The following is a 16771-nucleotide window of genomic DNA, read 5'->3' on the forward strand; positions in this document are numbered from 1 at the left end:
AATTTTTTTGCCGTTTATTGCACTTTTTTGCAATTTATGTAATTACTATGCACTTAATGCAGACATATTATTAAAATTTAGACTGTAATGGTTGTATTGATGTATAGCAACTTGAAATGCTCCCAAAAATGGCTCCACAGCATGTAAACATATAATATAAGCTCTGGCAGACTTGGTTCTATGGTCGGTCTTAAAGGGTTAAAAAACAATTCAAGCTTCCTCCTGATATCAAACACAACCTCAGCCCTGATTAGTCTCTTTCTTTGAGATCACCACCACAGTGATTCAGTTGTTGGACAGCTGATAATAACTAAAGATAGCATCCACAGCGACTTCACATCAACTGACAAATCTGCATATAGTTCAGAAAGAGCTGCACAGTATGAGCTGGATATGTAGCAGAGATATAAGACGGAGATTAGAAGAGCTTTGGATACAGACAGTGTACAACAAGCTGACACAGACTTACTAGTACACTAAGTCTGACCTGTGTCTAACTGCTGTGACAGGATAACAGCTTTTAGCTAAAATACAACCGCTCATCCAAATAATTTAAATTCAACAGTGCACTTCCTCGAGGGAACAGAAATATACACCCACCCAGCTCTACAGCAGACCTGATGAACAGATGCTAGAAAACAACAAAGACACACACTTCATTTATTAGAGAGATAACAGTGCATCAGTCTCATTAACTGTGGCCTTCATCAATAACATCATTAAAACCTGTATGAAACTATGAGTATATGTTAAAGTTGTACTTGAATTAATATTAGTGTGTGGAAATTCAAAAATAAGTCGAATATTCAGCTTCCTTCACTTTTTATTTTGATGAACCCACAGGTGTGTCTCGTGTCTGATTTGTATCTATTAATTGTTACATTGATTTTAAAATTGTTACATTCTAAAATCAAGTTAGCAATATTGTTTCTACTGCGGCTGCATCTGGCAGCTATGATTTGAATTTATGAGGCAACAGAGGACAGCAGGGCAAATAATGCTTTTAGGGATGACCACAGGGTAAACGCTAGTTATCAAAAGCCCCGCCTCTTCTGTTTATAGTGAGGTAAGGTCTCACTGGCCTCCACAAACAGAATGTTAAACAGCAGCTGTTGCTAACTTTCAAACGCGCTTTCTTCACACAAACGTAAGCTGTAAGCACAACGTTAAATGTTAACATGACGCAGGTGTGCTTTACCGGTTTCAGCCAACAGAGGGCGATGTTGTTCAGCTTTTATGGCGTTCCACTTTCAGTGACCTCACAGTAGCTCAGTAATTACACTTGATTAGATATTCTTGACTTGCTTTAAATCAAGTTTTTTTATCCAGCCCCAGAATTCTCTTTCACATACTCAGAGTTACTGTCTGCACCAATCTGACACTTAGCCTGAGGTCGCATGTGTCTTTGAATATATTCAGACCCCTTACTTCTCTATCTGGCTTCAAACTCCTGCATTATAAGGCCAGGACTGCTAATGTGGCACCCTGGGGCTGGTACTGAAGACTTTGCAAAGTCATAACTCTGAGTGAGCACAGGCAGAGACGATGACAAAGACTCAAGAACACATTTTGACCACAAATATGTGAAGTTTCACCTCTATGAATGATTATGCAGCGGGCATCAAAATGGGCAGAGTAACAATGCTGATGCAGACGGAAAACTGTTCTGTTTTCTGCTGACTTTTCATCCTGATATCACTGCATCATCAATGGATTAAGGAGACAGAAAGAGCTACTGTACAGGATGCAAACACACACACACAGACACACCTTACACATCTAGTACAAAAATAATAAATAATAATGAAGGTGACCCGACGAGAAAATCCAGGCTGTGTAGTTGTGTTTGTTATCTCTTAGCTTGGCTTCACTTCTAAAGTCTGAGCACTCCTGGTGAGATAGTCTGAAGAAACTTCCAGACTGTGCTGCAGTTTGTGCATAAAGCCAAAAACAGCACTTCCTTCTTCACATGCCATGATGCAGTTACTGGCACTCTTTGGTTGTTTATAAGAAGTGTGGGCATAAAACTCGCACAACAAGCTCATCCTTGAAAGAAGAAAGAAGCGAGCTTACTCATCTGACTGACGTTTCTCTTTTTCGCGCCATTCTGGCAACAACTTTATACAATTACCTGTTTTCACGTATACAATACAAAAGGAGGAGGCACTGTTACCGGGCAACAATGGCTTTACACCTACTCTTTGAGGAGAAAACAATTACAAATTTTTACTATTAACCACATCTTAGTGACAGAAACACAAAAAGGAACTCCCAGTCACCAGTTTCAAACCTATTTGGAGATGCCTAAATGTGATTCTCATAAGCAGTGCTACTTTCCTTAATTCAGTAATCACATGACAGGTGATGCGCTTGTAGGAGGAAGTTCGTTGGGCATCTTTCTTTGCCTTTAGACAATAATTCTGATGGCAAAAGAACCAAACCAAAAATAGGAGGGGGTTCTGGTAATAATGCCGGGAGCAGAGTTTTGAACCAGTTGAAGCTTATGGAGGGATTTTTGGGGGAGACCATGCAAGAGAGAATTACAATAGTCAATGCGGGAGGTAACGAGACTATCAAACAAGAATGGACGCAGACTGGGTGGAAAGAGAAGGACGTAATCGGTTAATGTTGCATAGATGGAAATAGGTGAGATCATTGATGTGCGATTTATAGGACAGTGAACTGTCTAGGATGACACCGAGGCTCTTAATGTCACAATCAGCATGCAGACGGAAACAAAATGTGAAACATTACTTGAATAACAGAAAACGAGCCGTTTGTTGAGGCTGGCAAAATAACTGTAAACAAAAGGCAAAAGGCAAAGCTAACAATAAACTAAACTGGGTGAGCTAAATTAACTAAAAACCTACAACAGGAACATGGACTTGACATGAGGAAACTTGACACAACTTCTTGGCTTGCAAACAAAGCAGACGATCTGACAATGACACACTGAAAACAGAGGACTTAAATACACAGGAGGTGATTAGGGGAAGTGGGAACACATGGAGAACAGCTGACTGACATGAGCCTAATGACAGGACAAGGGAAGTGAAACTAAATACAATGAACAAAGAACACACGACTCCTTCAAAATAAAACAGGAAACACTGAAACTAGACATGACAACGCAAGCTTAACAGACCTAACAAGTGATGAACGATACAAGAACTCAAACATAGAAACCAAGGAAACAATAAATAATAACTGCCTTTCCTTATCAACAGTGAGAGTGAAATGATTTGCCTTCAGTGGGTTGGATTTAGTGCAGACAAGAAGGAGTTCAGTTTTATCCTCATTGAGCTTAAGAAAATTAGGATTTTAATTCGGATAAACATTCTATAAGAGAAGGAGGGAGGGAGGAATCAGGCCAGCAGGAGAGATTTAACTGGGTGTCATCAGCAAAACAGTGAAAGGAAAGATGGAATTTATGGAAAATGGTACCAAGAGGGAGGATGTATGTTATGAAGAGAAGAGGGCCTAAGACTGAACCTTGGGGTACACCAGAAGTGACCGGGAATAAACGATCAAGGAGGTATGATAGGAACCAGGCGAGGGGTGTGTCGGAGACGCCGAGAGAGGAAAGTCTGTTTAGAAGGAGAGATCGTGTCGAAGGCTGAACAGGAATGCTGAGAAGACCAGAGTCAGCTTAGTGAACCAGAGCCTAAATGGCACAGTGGTCTACAGATCGTCAGGGGTGGAGATATGCACATTATGCTAATGTTTTGGACACAAGGATGTTGAGTGCTCTGTCGCCAGCTGTTTTCAGCTTTGTGATAAGAAGTAAATACTGAAAGGAGATCATTGATAAGTCTTCACTGTCAGGATATCCATATATATGTAGATGGGAAGTTTCATATTATATAGGCAATTAAGTGACAGTGCTTCCTATGTGATGCTGAGGAGTAATGCAAAAAATAATGTAATGAGCAATTCATAAATGACTTTCTATAAAGCGTAAAAAGGTAAGTAATACACTGGACTATGTAATATTGTAATAATTTCACTATAACTTAATATATTTAGGAACGCTACAACAATGTGTTGGTATAGCCAACAGAAAAGAAAGAAAAAAAACTTTCAGCGCTGCAAAATTTTAATCTTTTGTTAACTGTGGGAGAACGACACTCACAGGAGACATGCAGTTGTCTGTTTCGCCTCAGTCAGTCGGGTTATGTTTCGCTCGAGTGTGCTTTGAAGCAGTGGAAATGAGGTTAGTAGGCAGATGACAGAAGTTGGCATTAAAGCAAGTGGATCAGAGATGACCTCAGCATGGACTCTGGCAGTCTCAGATATCTGTTCATAAAAGTAGAAGTTAAGGAAAAGAAGTGGGAGCCCTTGAAACTGCAACAGAAGGATCGACAGGAGGAGGAGAGGGGAGAGTAGAAGAACAGTGGAGGAAGGTGTGAAAAAAAAGAAGAAAAATAAAGAGCAGTCAGGACTTCTGGGCGAGGAGCTAAGAAATGATAGGAAATGAAGGAGCCACAAAAATAGCTCCGTATTTGTAAACCACGCCAACATGCATCATGGTTAGAAGTAACTATTTTACATAGAGATGACCCTGATCTGTTGGAAAGACTTTGCACAAGAAACATGGAGGGCAGAGCAGGCAGTTGGGGAGAAGAGCTGCTCTGATCTATTCTTGTCACGACCCCACCATCCCCCATCGCAACTGGACCTCAGAGCTGCCCTTAAGAGAGAGCGAGTGGCTTAATGTGAAAGAGTGTTCATGATGTGTTTTAGCTGATAGTGTGATTAAAAAATGAAGATCACTTTAAATTAGGGCTGCCACGATTAGTCGACTAGTCACGATTACGTCGACTATCAAAATCGTCGACGACTGATTTAATAGTCGACGCGTCGTTTGAAGCTTTGTAAGATCACAAAAGACGCAGGAATAAATAGTAGGATTTAAGAGTGTAATAACGGACTGAAACAGAAGATGGCAGCACTGCATGTACAAGGATGCCAGCTGCCGTTAAACCCCGAAGAAGAAGAAGCTGTGTCCCAGAATTCATAGCGCAGCCCAGCTCAGTTTCCAACAATGGCTGCAGCTAGTTAGTTTAAATATTACTCTTATTATTCTTTCTGGGTCACAAAATAAACGTTTAACATATTTTCAGGCGATAATGTAGCTGTGTAAACCTCAAATATCTGCTCAGTTTATCAAGACACCACATATTTTCAAAAGCGCTCCGACGTTTTCGGAGACGTCTGTTACCCACTAGCTCGATAGCTAGCCGGGGGCTAGGCTAACTAGAGCCGTGAGAGCACCGGACTCCCGCTAATCGTTTTCAAACCCACCGCTGTCTTTCGCTACTCAGGTTAAACATGATATATAAGTCACTTAGATAACTTAAAAATGTTATTGTTTGGCTTTTTTCAGTATTTTATTTGTTCCTGAGTAAATCGGTTTGGCTGAGATTAAAGTTATAGTTTTTACACAGCTGAATAAACATCAAGCAGACAGCTGATTATCAGAAGTGTGAGATGCTCGAGAATTTACTCCGGTGTCCTGTTATATTTTAGATAGCAAGGAGTTTATTAAACTTCACCGAAACAATCTGCAAATTTCATTAAAATGTAATAAATTATCATCTTGTCTTTATTTTTAGTTAGCACAGACCTTAAACACTTAAAGCTGTAAGCTAATGATAGTTATATAAGAGCAGATGCTGCTGGTGCAATAAGCTGTACGTTTTACATCCAATGGATGATGGTCTGATTAGTCGACTAATCGCAAAAATAATCGGTGACTAGTCGACTATCAAAATAATCGTTTGTGGCAGCCCTACTTTAAATCAATCGCTCTGTTTTCTCTGATTAACAGTTTACACCTCAGTGGCTTGCAGGCAGAATTGTTGTTCACTGCTATACGTTCACAAACAGCCTATATGGAAATCCACCTTCACCAAAATCAGACGATCCACCTCCACTTACAATAAACTATTTTATTCACCACAAAAACTGTTTGGCGTAGGCTGAAATAATATAAACAGAGGGGGGAGGGGGGCTGCTGATGAGTAATAGATCAGTTCTTTGTAAAGGCAGGAGAAGCACAGTCTAACATAAAGATGATCATTACTCTCCTGTCTAAACACACACGCACACTCAGTCTGTAGTTCCTCAATCAAAACTCATTTAGAGGGATTTGCCTCTGACAGCCTAACAAACAGACATGCTTTCTGCTCGTCTTTACAAAGAAATATTCTCCCCGTTTCATATCCATCAACCTAAAATCAGTTATCGTGATTTATGTCTTTAATAACACATTGTGCTCTGCATGATCAGAGTATTACAAGATCCCATTATTCAGTTTTACTTCGTTGTCTAGTAAAACAAAAAAGGAAAAACTGCACTAAGATTGAATTTCTGTCAGAATATTTGCAAAGGCAATCAACTCGAGCGTCTGGAAAAAACACAATTACCTATAAAAGACAGAAGCCTATAAAAATAGACCCTGTAAATAATCTTGGTTGGGTTCCCCGTCTTGGCATCACACACACACACACAATTCAGAGGAGACACTGATATTGGTGCGCTCAATCTTAGCTCACATCATCTGCTCTCACTCTGTACCAATACGTCATCCACAGCCTAAGAAACACATTCACATGCTTGTGTTTCCACCACATTTCTTATACTTCGTGCACACACACTCTAAGAAGAGATATCCTGTAAGTCACAGGGTGGGATGGGCCGACGTTCTGCAGACCTGCTGCCTGTGCACCTTAAAACGAACCTTTACCTCGCTCTACTCTATAATTCATGTTATGAAGACATATTTGTCACTAAAAGCCAGGCAGATTCCCACAATGCCACCATGTAACCCGACTTATTTCCACACCAACTGACTAATGGCTGATTTAGACGTCTGTGGTAGCGTCTACGACGTAACCTACGTTTAGTGGTCGACGTTGTTGCCGCCATTTATACTTGTGCTGGTGCATATTCACCTTATGGTTGAGTCCTGGTGCTTTACATGCAGAGCCAGCAAATAGAAACAAATAAAGTGCCTTGTTCATCCCTTCACATCAATTTGGACAATTTCAGCGATCTCACTCCAGAATTTTGCTTTTATATTAGTTTCCATTTAGTTTCCATTAAATTAAAAACTAGTTGCAGGCTGCATGAACATGACATGTAGTTACATTTCGAGGGAGGTGCACTTCAGGTGAAAGAAGGGTTTGCAGTTATAGTGGAAGGTCTTTGTCTTGGTTTGCACTTCTTACACATTCTTTAACGTGATATTTTAATGATATTTCAAGCTTTACTGTGTTCAGTGTGTTTGCGTATCCGTCACATTGGAAACTGAAAAGAAGAACTCAATATACAGAGGACATATAAAAAAGTAGCTCTCATAGGTGTTTTGAGAACAGCAATCTTGCAATGTTAGCTTTTCCACTAGCTCCCTCTTTTGGAAAGAAGCAGGAGTTGAATCAGTTCTCGCCTAAAACTGCTGACACAGGGAAGCATTGAATGTTGGATGCGTCACTTGCCGTAACTGTAAATGCTCATGACAGTGATTGCACGGTAAGCTGCGGTTACCTGAAAGGCGATGCTGCTTGGTGCTTACTCTGTTGGCGTTTTGCACAGTGCAACAAAGGTGGAGCATGGCAAACATGGTGAGAATCATGACCACACTCTGAAGCAGCAGGGTCAGCTCAAACTGCTTCCCTATCCTGCAAGAACAAGACCAACGCAACCAAAACCAATCAGGACTTTAGATACAGAGCTCTTATAGATCAGCATATAGTCCGGTAGGATCAGCTGTATTTAAACACAGAGCCTCAATGCCGACATGACAGGTTAGCACCTTTAAAAGGAATAAAACAGGAAAGCAAAAGGATAAAAATTATGAGTAAAGAACAAATACTTTCTTACCAGAAAAATATACGCAAGATGTTAGCTATGAGCAGCACCAGACAGACTCTGGTGGAGAATCCCTCGGTGTTGCTGCTTTTCTGGATCTCCTGATATTGCGGCACATAAGGCAGGGCTCCCCCAAACACCATTACGAATGATGCCAGCCAGGAGAGCAGCGTCCACGAGCCCTCCATGTCCTCCTCCTGCAGAACCACCTCGGCATCCATCACAGCAAGGATATATTACGAGTGTTCAGGAGGTGGATGAGTCGCAGCAGGAAATCTGACAGACAGCAGGCCACTGTCAGAGAGCCAAAGTAATGGGAGGTCAGCAGCGTTATCATTAATGGCCATTATGAGGCGCCCAGAGTCACTAACCAGAGATTAACATTGAGTGCAATTAAATGCCTCATTCTTATATCTCACATCACAATTTTCATTTTTATTTCCAGCACAAAATCTGTTACAGGAAAGTAGCCCGTGCACGATGACCAAAACAACCAAACTTACATAAAACATGAAGCAATATACCTTCATATTAGAGCCAAAATGATCTCAGTCAGCTGATTCTGGCCTATCAATGCACACATACAATGCAGGCATTAGGGGTGGGGAAAAAATTGATACTGTGTAGCATGGTGATATTTTGTTTGCTAATAATGTATCGATACAGGGACAGCAGAAATCAATACTTTGTTACAAAAAAGGTTTTTGTGCTCTGACTTCAGAGCATGTTGATCCTTTTTCTGAGCAAGAATCCTGACATTCCTTCACTGTCCAAATGTGTTTAATAAACATGACAGTTTACTTATTTTAATTTAAGACATGTTTTATTTTAATTAAGTTTAAAACTTTTTTATTTAATGTAAAATTATATTTTGTTTTAATTTACTTTCAAATTCTTCAGTTGCTGAAGGGGCTGCATAGTTTTCATAAACTGCATAGTTCAGAATAGCTATAATTGTACCAGATGGTTGATTCAGTTAAGTTGGACTAGACTGTAATACAAACCGTTCAGTTTGTCAACAATAAAACTGAAATGAGAGAAAGACTGAGTGTGAGACTTTGATATTAGAGAAAATGAATATTGATAAAGTTTACCTTTATGTACAGAATCTGAATATCGCAAAATATTTTAAAAAATTGCAATAATATCGTATCGTGGGATGTATGGTGATTCCCACCTCTAGCAGGCATACATACTGCTTTTAAGCTTCTTTATGTATAACATAATGTTGAAGTAGACGACTATGTCATTGTTGCATAGTCTGTTACAGTTTCACATATTTGCTGGTTGATTAGTCAAAAACAGCTGTTAAATGTTTATCTTTTTATATTTTTTTAAAGTACAAAAGGCTCATTATTGTCCAAATACAACTTCTAAATGTTGGCAGTTATCTTATTTTTCTAATCGTTTTACATCCATCAATCAAAATCATTCAATAACACATCTTAGGCCAGCTCTGCTGTTACAGGCAGGCGTAGTGATTCCAAACAGAGGTGCAGCAAAGAAAATGTTCATTTTTATTCAGGTTTCCCAACAGTTAGAATAAATGGACCCATGACTGTCTGAAAATAGTATACTGTACTTTAATTCATTACATAAATATATAGAGGACAGACAAGTAGCAAACGACTTTTCTATTATTTAAACTTCTTGTCTTTTATAGTGGCCACATATCAGAACAGGGATCACAAGCAGGAGTCAAAGGTCTGGGAACAGCAACAGCAACAGAGGACATGGACTGCCAGGAGAGGTTAAACAGTCACTGGCTGGTGAAGCTAGGGGCGTTACTAAGGTGACCAGTATGGGATGTGTCAGTAACATCTACCACACTGTTTAAATAACAAGTCAGAATGCATATCTGCACCGACGTCTGTCAAACTGCAGACACCAGCTTTTCTTTTTTCTTCTTCGCTTAAATGTTCAGTTAAACATATTCTATCACCAGGCTGTCTTCATAACAAAGGTCCTGCAATTCAAAATGTTTTCTTAAATTAAATCTTCAAATTAATATTATTATTAGCAATGCAAAGTGATTACTGTGACTACTTGGTATGATACTTTAAGATAAGATAAGATAACCTTTATTAGTCCCACATGTGGGAATTTTGTTTTGTCACAGCAGGAAGTGAATTTTATTTTACTTTATTACAAATGGTCACAGTAGTTCCCTTTTCCCTCCAAACAGTGTTACAATATATTTCAGTAAATTTGATTTCATACAGTTCTCTAAAACTCCAGTTCCCTATTGTTGTTCTTCAGTTAAAAACAAAACAAAAACAAACGTATTTTGTGTACACAAAACCATGACCTGCACATGCTGAACAACAGTGAGCAGTGGCATCATGCTTGTGGGTACAGTTGTGTTCCTGTTCAGTAATCACTGTGTAATATTTTCATTATCAAACCTTGAAGAGAGCTAGAATGAATGTGCTCTTTTGATTGGTCACAAGGCTCAGCTGACGAATCAGTCAAGCCTGGAAATCCAGTCAACACACTTTTGTCGTGATAACACAAAACCCTCACCAACAGGTTCTCTTCTTGTAAGACTGCTGCTGTTAACCTTTTCTCCTCAACGTAACAGCAGATGCATTGAGTGGAATCTCCTGTGTACAGCCTGATTATTCATCAGAGGGCATTTATTTGTAATAAGGACATAACGGCTGTAAAAACACCAACATTGCAGAAAGCATTTAAAAGGTGTGATGATTAACAATGCAAAGTGAATGAAAACCTGCAGCAGACCTTTAACACATCCCATAAAAAGGTTTCTACTAAGTTAAATATTATTCAGGAAATTTAACAATCCAAGGCGTCTCCAGCTACTTCCCTCCGCCTGCTGTAGAAGTTAACCATCACATGAGAGCAGCCCAAATGTGATGGACTACATCTGATAACACAACGATCTTTGTTACGTAAGCAACGCATAGCTTCTTTGGGTTGGGCTAACATGCCTGAACTTCCAGACATCAATTTTAGACTACTGTGCCAGCCTCAGAGTAACAAGACACAGAGGCCCAGCATTCACAGCGAGTGGTTACATTGTTATAAACAGACGAAGGTTTCGTATAAACCTGTGCAAATAAGAACTTTTAAGGGCAAAATTTAAATCACTTGAGAAAGTCTACCGTTTTCTATAATAGTAGAGCGAGCTCACAACGCGCACGGTGCGCAATGGGGCTGATTCTGTATCGCCCCTTATAAGGATTTTATACCCTAGTAAGTTCCCTAATTTAAGAGTTAACTTAAAACTTCAAGCGTTACTTACCAAGCCTCTTCATTCACTTTCCGCCCGTTTGTAACATAAACAAAACCCGCACGCGAATTCTTCGGCGTCAAAACACACCGGACTCCCCGGCAGCTCCAACTTTCAAATCCCAACTCGTTCAGATGAGGAGGAACGTGCGCGCGCAGGCAGGCGCACACGCACTCGCACGGATACATCGACTTCTATCTTTTGTTTTAGTTAATACAGATTTAACAAAGGCTTTTGTGTGCATGTTTCTATGACCCGGACGCCTAAATGACGCAGACTATTGCACTGAACAAATATCTGAATGTCAGGAGTTTTATGAAGCTACGTGGGGTAAATAAAATCTACAACCCTGTACTGCCCATTCAAAACTCGCTGTACATTGGAGCAACTCTCGCGAGATCCTCTGTGCTTTGGAACAGCTGACTGTGCTGTGGGTGTTGTGCGAGATTGCTTACTTCGAGTAGATAGCAAAACAGTCGCTAGATAGCGGTTTGGATTTTTGTGCTGTTTAGGCGCTGATAATCATTTACATCACAACATGGCTGAGACGGACCCCAAATCGGTGCAGGACCTTACCAATGTGGTGAGTCGTGATCGCGAGGCAAGCTAGCTTTAGCCACAGTAGCTTAGCCTTAGCTAGCAAAGCCAATAACAATGCTAACGATAGCAAGCTATCTGAGCTAGCAAATTTTAGCACTTATGCGGTGTTTCGTGGATTTTGTTTGGTGTGTAAAACTCTAGATTCAAAGGCTGTGTGTGTTGAGCTTGTTGCATCCAAACCACAACCCCAGACTTTAGCTCCAGAATGTTATGTAATGGTCAACCGGTCATGTAAATGGCATCACCAAATTTCAACGAGTAAACTGCACAGAATTATGCAAAAGTTACCTGCAGTACATTTTCTATTCTTATTCACCTGGCACTTATATATAGTAGGTTTCCCTAATCAGCGTCTGACTACTGAATATCGCGCAGTTTCACACAGACCTTAAAATGTACAGATTATATGTTAATGATCCTTTTAGTGTTTCCTATACGACCGAGCCTGCGTAGGCAGTGTTTGAGTGTTGCCATAGAGATGGGGTCAGTGAGAGACGTTCAGCTTCAGTCAACCTCGCAAACGTTTAAAAACCACCTCCGCTAGTTTGAGTCATGTGTTGTTATGCATTACCTAGTTTCCTACAGTTGTATTCACACAGATTTAAAGAAGCTGAGGATTAACTTGACTGTTATGTGAAGGAGATGCAGAATAAAGAGATGGAGGGGCGCTGCAGGTGTACTTGTTACAGTAAATCATAGATCCATAGTCAAGCTTTTAAGATGTTGGCATAGAAACAAATTCACCATTGTTCACGCTTTGATTCACAGACCATATGCTTCAAAGTGTTTGTATCTGACAGTGTTATGACTTCACTTTATATCTCCATAAACTTTAACTACTAAGTGGCTCCAGTTTCATAATTTTTGCTCTTTTCCCTCCACAGGTTCAGACTCTGCTGCAACAGATGCAGGACAAGTTCCAGACCATGTCAGACCAGATCATTGGAAGGAATATCCTATTAATCATCTGTTTTATTGATTATATACATCAAAGTTAATAATTGTAGGCTGGATCATTTGTTCCGTGTTAGCTGACTTTGTGATTTTCAGTTGTAATTACCTGCCTTAACTAATTCTCCACTTGATGAAATGAGCACACGTATTGATGACTTGGAAAAAAACATTGCTGACCTGATGACCCAGGCTGGTGTTGAGGAGATCGAGGCACCACCAGAAAAAGCTAAAGAGGGTCAAGGATCATAATGAAGGTAATAAAGTAGTCGGCACATGTAGCTTTGTCAGTTTTCCTGTAAATATGTCGAATGTCAGCTTTAATAGTGAATGTTTTTCTAAATCTGTCCCACAGGTTCCTAAATCACAAGGCGTGAAGTCGGTCCTGTATTCAGGAGCAGCAGACTTTTCCCATTCTGAAAATGACTAATATTGATTTGGTGTGTCGTTGTGTGAAATGCTTTTTTATATATTGTGAAATGGTTATGTAATGACTTGAAAATTTGAACGTTACTTGTAAGCTAGAGTAGTGTGATATGCCCTTCAGCACCTCAAGTGCTCATGTGCAGGATTGCAGATTTAGCGTACTAACCTGGAGGTTATTTTCATATACATGTATATCAGTAGTTGAATTCCTTGACACGAAAGCAGACAGTGTTGGTTTTGCCCTAGCCTCTGACGAGGACTAAAACTAGCAGGCTAACAGGTTAGTAAAAACCTCCAACCCAGTGTCTGCACCAACACGGTGCAGAGAATCTCTAAAGCAACAGTGTTTCACAGTGAGCACTGTTACAACCATTGTGTGGGATGCATTCCAATCCTGATAGTCTTCTATTAAAGCTATTTAATACACGGCTGTTTGTCATGTATGGTCAATATTTGGAAAGAGGGGTGCACTATGAAGTGACATCAGTGAGTTATTGGAGTTGGTCAAACTTAAAATCAGTTTTCTGTCATGAAAACTGATTTTAAGACAAGCGGCTCTTTTAACCTAAGTCACTATGGTTACTTAACCTGAAGACATAAGCCGCTCGGCAGCAGGTTATGTTCAGAGTTTCAGAGTTTTTTTTTTTATCCACAGCATTTTTAAAAAGTGTTATTTATACACATGTTCGGGGAATAAGTTTTATATGTCACAAGTTGTTAAGCTGCACTTTAGTGGAACCACTAAAATCATCGTCAGGAGATTGCATTATGTATGTGCATGTTTATTTTAGTGAAGCAAAAAAAAAAAATGTATAAATGTTACACTTTATTCCATCTCTTTCCTGCTTATCCAGTTCAGATGTGTGGGGGGGGACTGGAGCCTATCCCAACTATTTAGTACAGCCGTGTCAAACTCCAGGCCTCGAGGGCCGGTGTCCTGCAGGTTTTAGATGTGTCCTTGATCCAAAACAGCTGATTTAAATGGCTAAATAACCTCAGCATCTCTCGATGTTCTCCAGAGGCCTGGTAATGAAGTCATCATCTCATTCAGGTGTGTTGACCCAGGGTGAGATCTAAAACCTGCAGGCCTGGAGTTCGACACCCCTGATTTAGTACAACTGCAGCTACCAGCATACAGAACCCACACACTAATGTGAAATTCATTTCGCAATCTGCTGACAAATGAAAGCGATTTGTGCATTTCCTTTACATCAGGCACATTTAATGTATCCAGTCTAAAAGACTCAGAACTATTTCTAAGGTGACAGCACTGAAATCACACTCGGCAGTAACATAAATTCTAATGTTTACCACTTTATGCACCAAATCCAGTTTTTACACCTTCTGATAACGTCTGAGATTGGAGTAGATGGCGCTTGGATCAGTTTGCGTGGACACAGAGTCACGATGCATGAAACCCGTTTCTACACGAGCGCACTGAGCTGAAAGCAGAAATCTCTTACTGGAGTTTTACGTTTTGTCAAGCCAACTACGGCAAAGACAGCCTGCCTGTGTTGAATGTTCTTCGTAGCATACCCCTCTGGTGCTGACAGAATTTTTAACAATACATCCAACTCCGAGGTGCTCTGCATTTTTCTGTAGTTTTGTTTTTTTAAACCAGAATCGTATTTTCAGATGCAAATTCTGTGGAACGTCTCAGTGTTGCATGGTTTTTAAATCTATATTGTTTATAATGTAATGAAATTATAATCAACCTCTTAGGTTAGGACAGTTTGTAAAATGTAAATAATAAAAACGAACCGGAATCATTTAAACCCTGCATCATGAGCACCACAGGGACACCAGGGGTTTTAGAATTAATAAGGACAATGACACAGCAAATAAGTATGTGAGCCATCATGTACAGTGCATAATATCAGACGTATGGAGTGACACGGCAGAAAAATAAGAATCTTCAGTCACTGGGCTTATTGTCATTAATCACTTTGTCATCGCATCCACAGATGAAATTATCTACTGTAAACTTTACTGTACTATGAACTGGAAAATGCAACTTTTACTTTAAAAACTACACATTTAGTCTCATCAGTTCAAGAAGAGGTCGCGCAACACGCTGGAAAACACCGCTCATAAAAGTTTGTTTAAATGTATTTCTGCCCTTAAATAAAAACCAGCGCATGCATATATTTTCATTGATTTTTTCCAAAAAGCAAAACTGTTGTCTTTGTACCATTTTAATTAAATATGAGGTTCAAAGGATTTTAAAGTTACTGCCTTTTTATTTGCATTCTAATCAGTGTTTCCCATTGTTAATTTTAAAGCACTGTGTTTGTTTTGGGCAGGGATAGCTCAGTAGGTAGAGTGGTGGCCCCATGATCGGAAGGTCGGTGGTTCGAATCCACTGAACAGCTACCCTGAGGTACCCCTGAGCAAGGTACCGTCCCTACACACTGCTCGCCGGGCGCTGCATTGGTGCCCACTGCTTCACTGGGTGAATGGGTTAAATGCAGAGGAGCAATTTCCCTATGGGGACTAACACATACACATTATAAGACAATTAGAATGAACTGGACAGACTGGCCCTCAGTCTTATACAAACTGTCTCTGTTAATGCAAACTGACACCAGCAGAATTATGCATTTGAAACAACACTTCCCCAAAAGTGGTGTTTAAGAACTCGTGACAGCTTCTTTGGCCCGTTACTGCCTAATGGGAACCTTTATTCAGATTAATGCAAACAAAAACATACAAACAGCAAATAACAGCAGTTTTTCCAAAGAAAGTGTCGAACAAAAACAAACACCACTAAGCAAAAGCACATTAAGCACAGCTCGATCGTACCACACACTTATAAGTACAACATGGGCAGTCTTTGAAAATACAATAAATGCAGCATTAAAGTACTGTATGTAAAATTAACGGAGTGGTTCCTGGATTGCAGCTTATGTCACCTTTTAAGACGAGAGACTTGAATAAGTTTTAGGTTAGAACTCAAAGTCTGCCTCTGTCATGTCGATGGCCCAGGCAAACTTCTCCCGTTGGGTTTTATTGTAGATTTTCTCTATAGGTACCTCCATGTTTTTACACCTGAATAGATGGGAGGAATATTAAAAATGAGCCTAAACGTCTTTATTCAGGTTTAGATCTTTTCACCTAGAAACAGAGGTTGAAACAAACCTATCACTTCTGAGTCTATGGGGGGAAAAATCAGTATACATCTTGTGTTATATATTTATCAGCTGGTAGCGTTCACTCACCAGGCCACGGATATCCGCGGGTCTAAGTAGTTGAGCTTTGAGGTACCCAGAGCGATCTGTTTGTTCTCTTCCCTGTCGGTTGCCTGGACCTCCAGCTTCAGCAGCTGCTCTTCACAACGCTTCACTGCGGCCTTTTTCCGCTCCACCAGCCTGACGGAGAAGGAATCATCACTGGTACAGATATGTGTGGATGGAAGAACCTTTTTGTATCACTTTCTCTCACAGTGTAACAATTAAAGAGGAATTTGTGTAAATATTTGAAAATAGTAGAAAAGACCTGAAAACAAACCATTTTTACTGGGGAGAAAAATAAATCTGATGTTGTCATTGCAAACACATTCAGCGCTTTCCTATTTACCCTGTGATGAAAATATTAGATATCATGAAACCATTCATTGCCTAAGGGTCATTCGAATGAATGATACTCTAAAAATAGGAGGCATACAAGACA

The 16771-nt window shown here is 40.0% G+C and overlaps 3 protein-coding genes across 10 annotated transcripts in view; 1 reads left to right on the forward strand and 2 right to left on the reverse strand.

Annotated features, from left to right (window-relative positions):
- The window catches only part of LOC146515914 (solute carrier family 66 member 2), a 159232-nt gene extending 146634 nt beyond the window's left edge, over positions 1-12598 (reverse strand). For 3 of the 5 annotated variants that reach the window (XR_014874953.1, XR_014874952.1, XM_085165503.1), the window contains exons 1-3: positions 11138-11388; positions 7885-8166; positions 7549-7682 (exon numbers count right to left, since the gene is read on the reverse strand). Coding sequence is in view for 3 of the 5 variants with exons in the window: in XM_085165503.1 (XP_085021629.1) it covers positions 7549-7682; positions 7885-8093 (343 nt within the window). In the remaining 2 variants the exon portion in view is untranslated. Of the gene's footprint in view, positions 1-7548; positions 7683-7884; positions 8167-11137; positions 11389-12013 lie in introns of those variants that run through there. The other 2 variants (XM_085165505.1, XM_085165504.1) reach the window with 2 other exon arrangements.
- Positions 11530-13528, forward strand: hsbp1b (heat shock factor binding protein 1b). The gene is made up of 4 exons (XM_085165509.1): positions 11530-11708; positions 12610-12676; positions 12807-12933; positions 13032-13528. The coding sequence occupies exons 1-3, from the start codon at positions 11664-11666 to the stop codon at positions 12926-12928; spliced, it is 234 nt and encodes a 77-aa protein (XP_085021635.1). The 5' UTR covers positions 11530-11663; the 3' UTR covers positions 12929-12933; positions 13032-13528.
- A 355-nt stretch (positions 13529-13883) lies between these two features.
- LOC146515918 (DNA topoisomerase I, mitochondrial) overlaps positions 13884-16771 on the reverse strand; it is a 35394-nt gene continuing 32506 nt past the window's right edge. For all 4 annotated transcript variants that reach the window (XM_085165485.1, XM_085165486.1, XM_085165483.1 and 1 more), the window contains exons 19-20: positions 16321-16470; positions 13884-16150 (exon numbers count right to left, since the gene is read on the reverse strand). In XM_085165485.1, the coding sequence (XP_085021611.1) occupies positions 16048-16150; positions 16321-16470 (253 nt within the window). In that variant the 3' untranslated portion in view covers positions 13884-16047. The remainder of the gene's footprint in view (positions 16151-16320; positions 16471-16771) is intronic.

The sequence above is a fragment of the Neolamprologus multifasciatus genome, chromosome 7 (assembly GCF_963576455.1).
Source record: "Neolamprologus multifasciatus chromosome 7, fNeoMul1.2, whole genome shotgun sequence".
NCBI classification, from domain to species: domain Eukaryota; kingdom Metazoa; phylum Chordata; class Actinopteri; order Cichliformes; family Cichlidae; genus Neolamprologus; species Neolamprologus multifasciatus.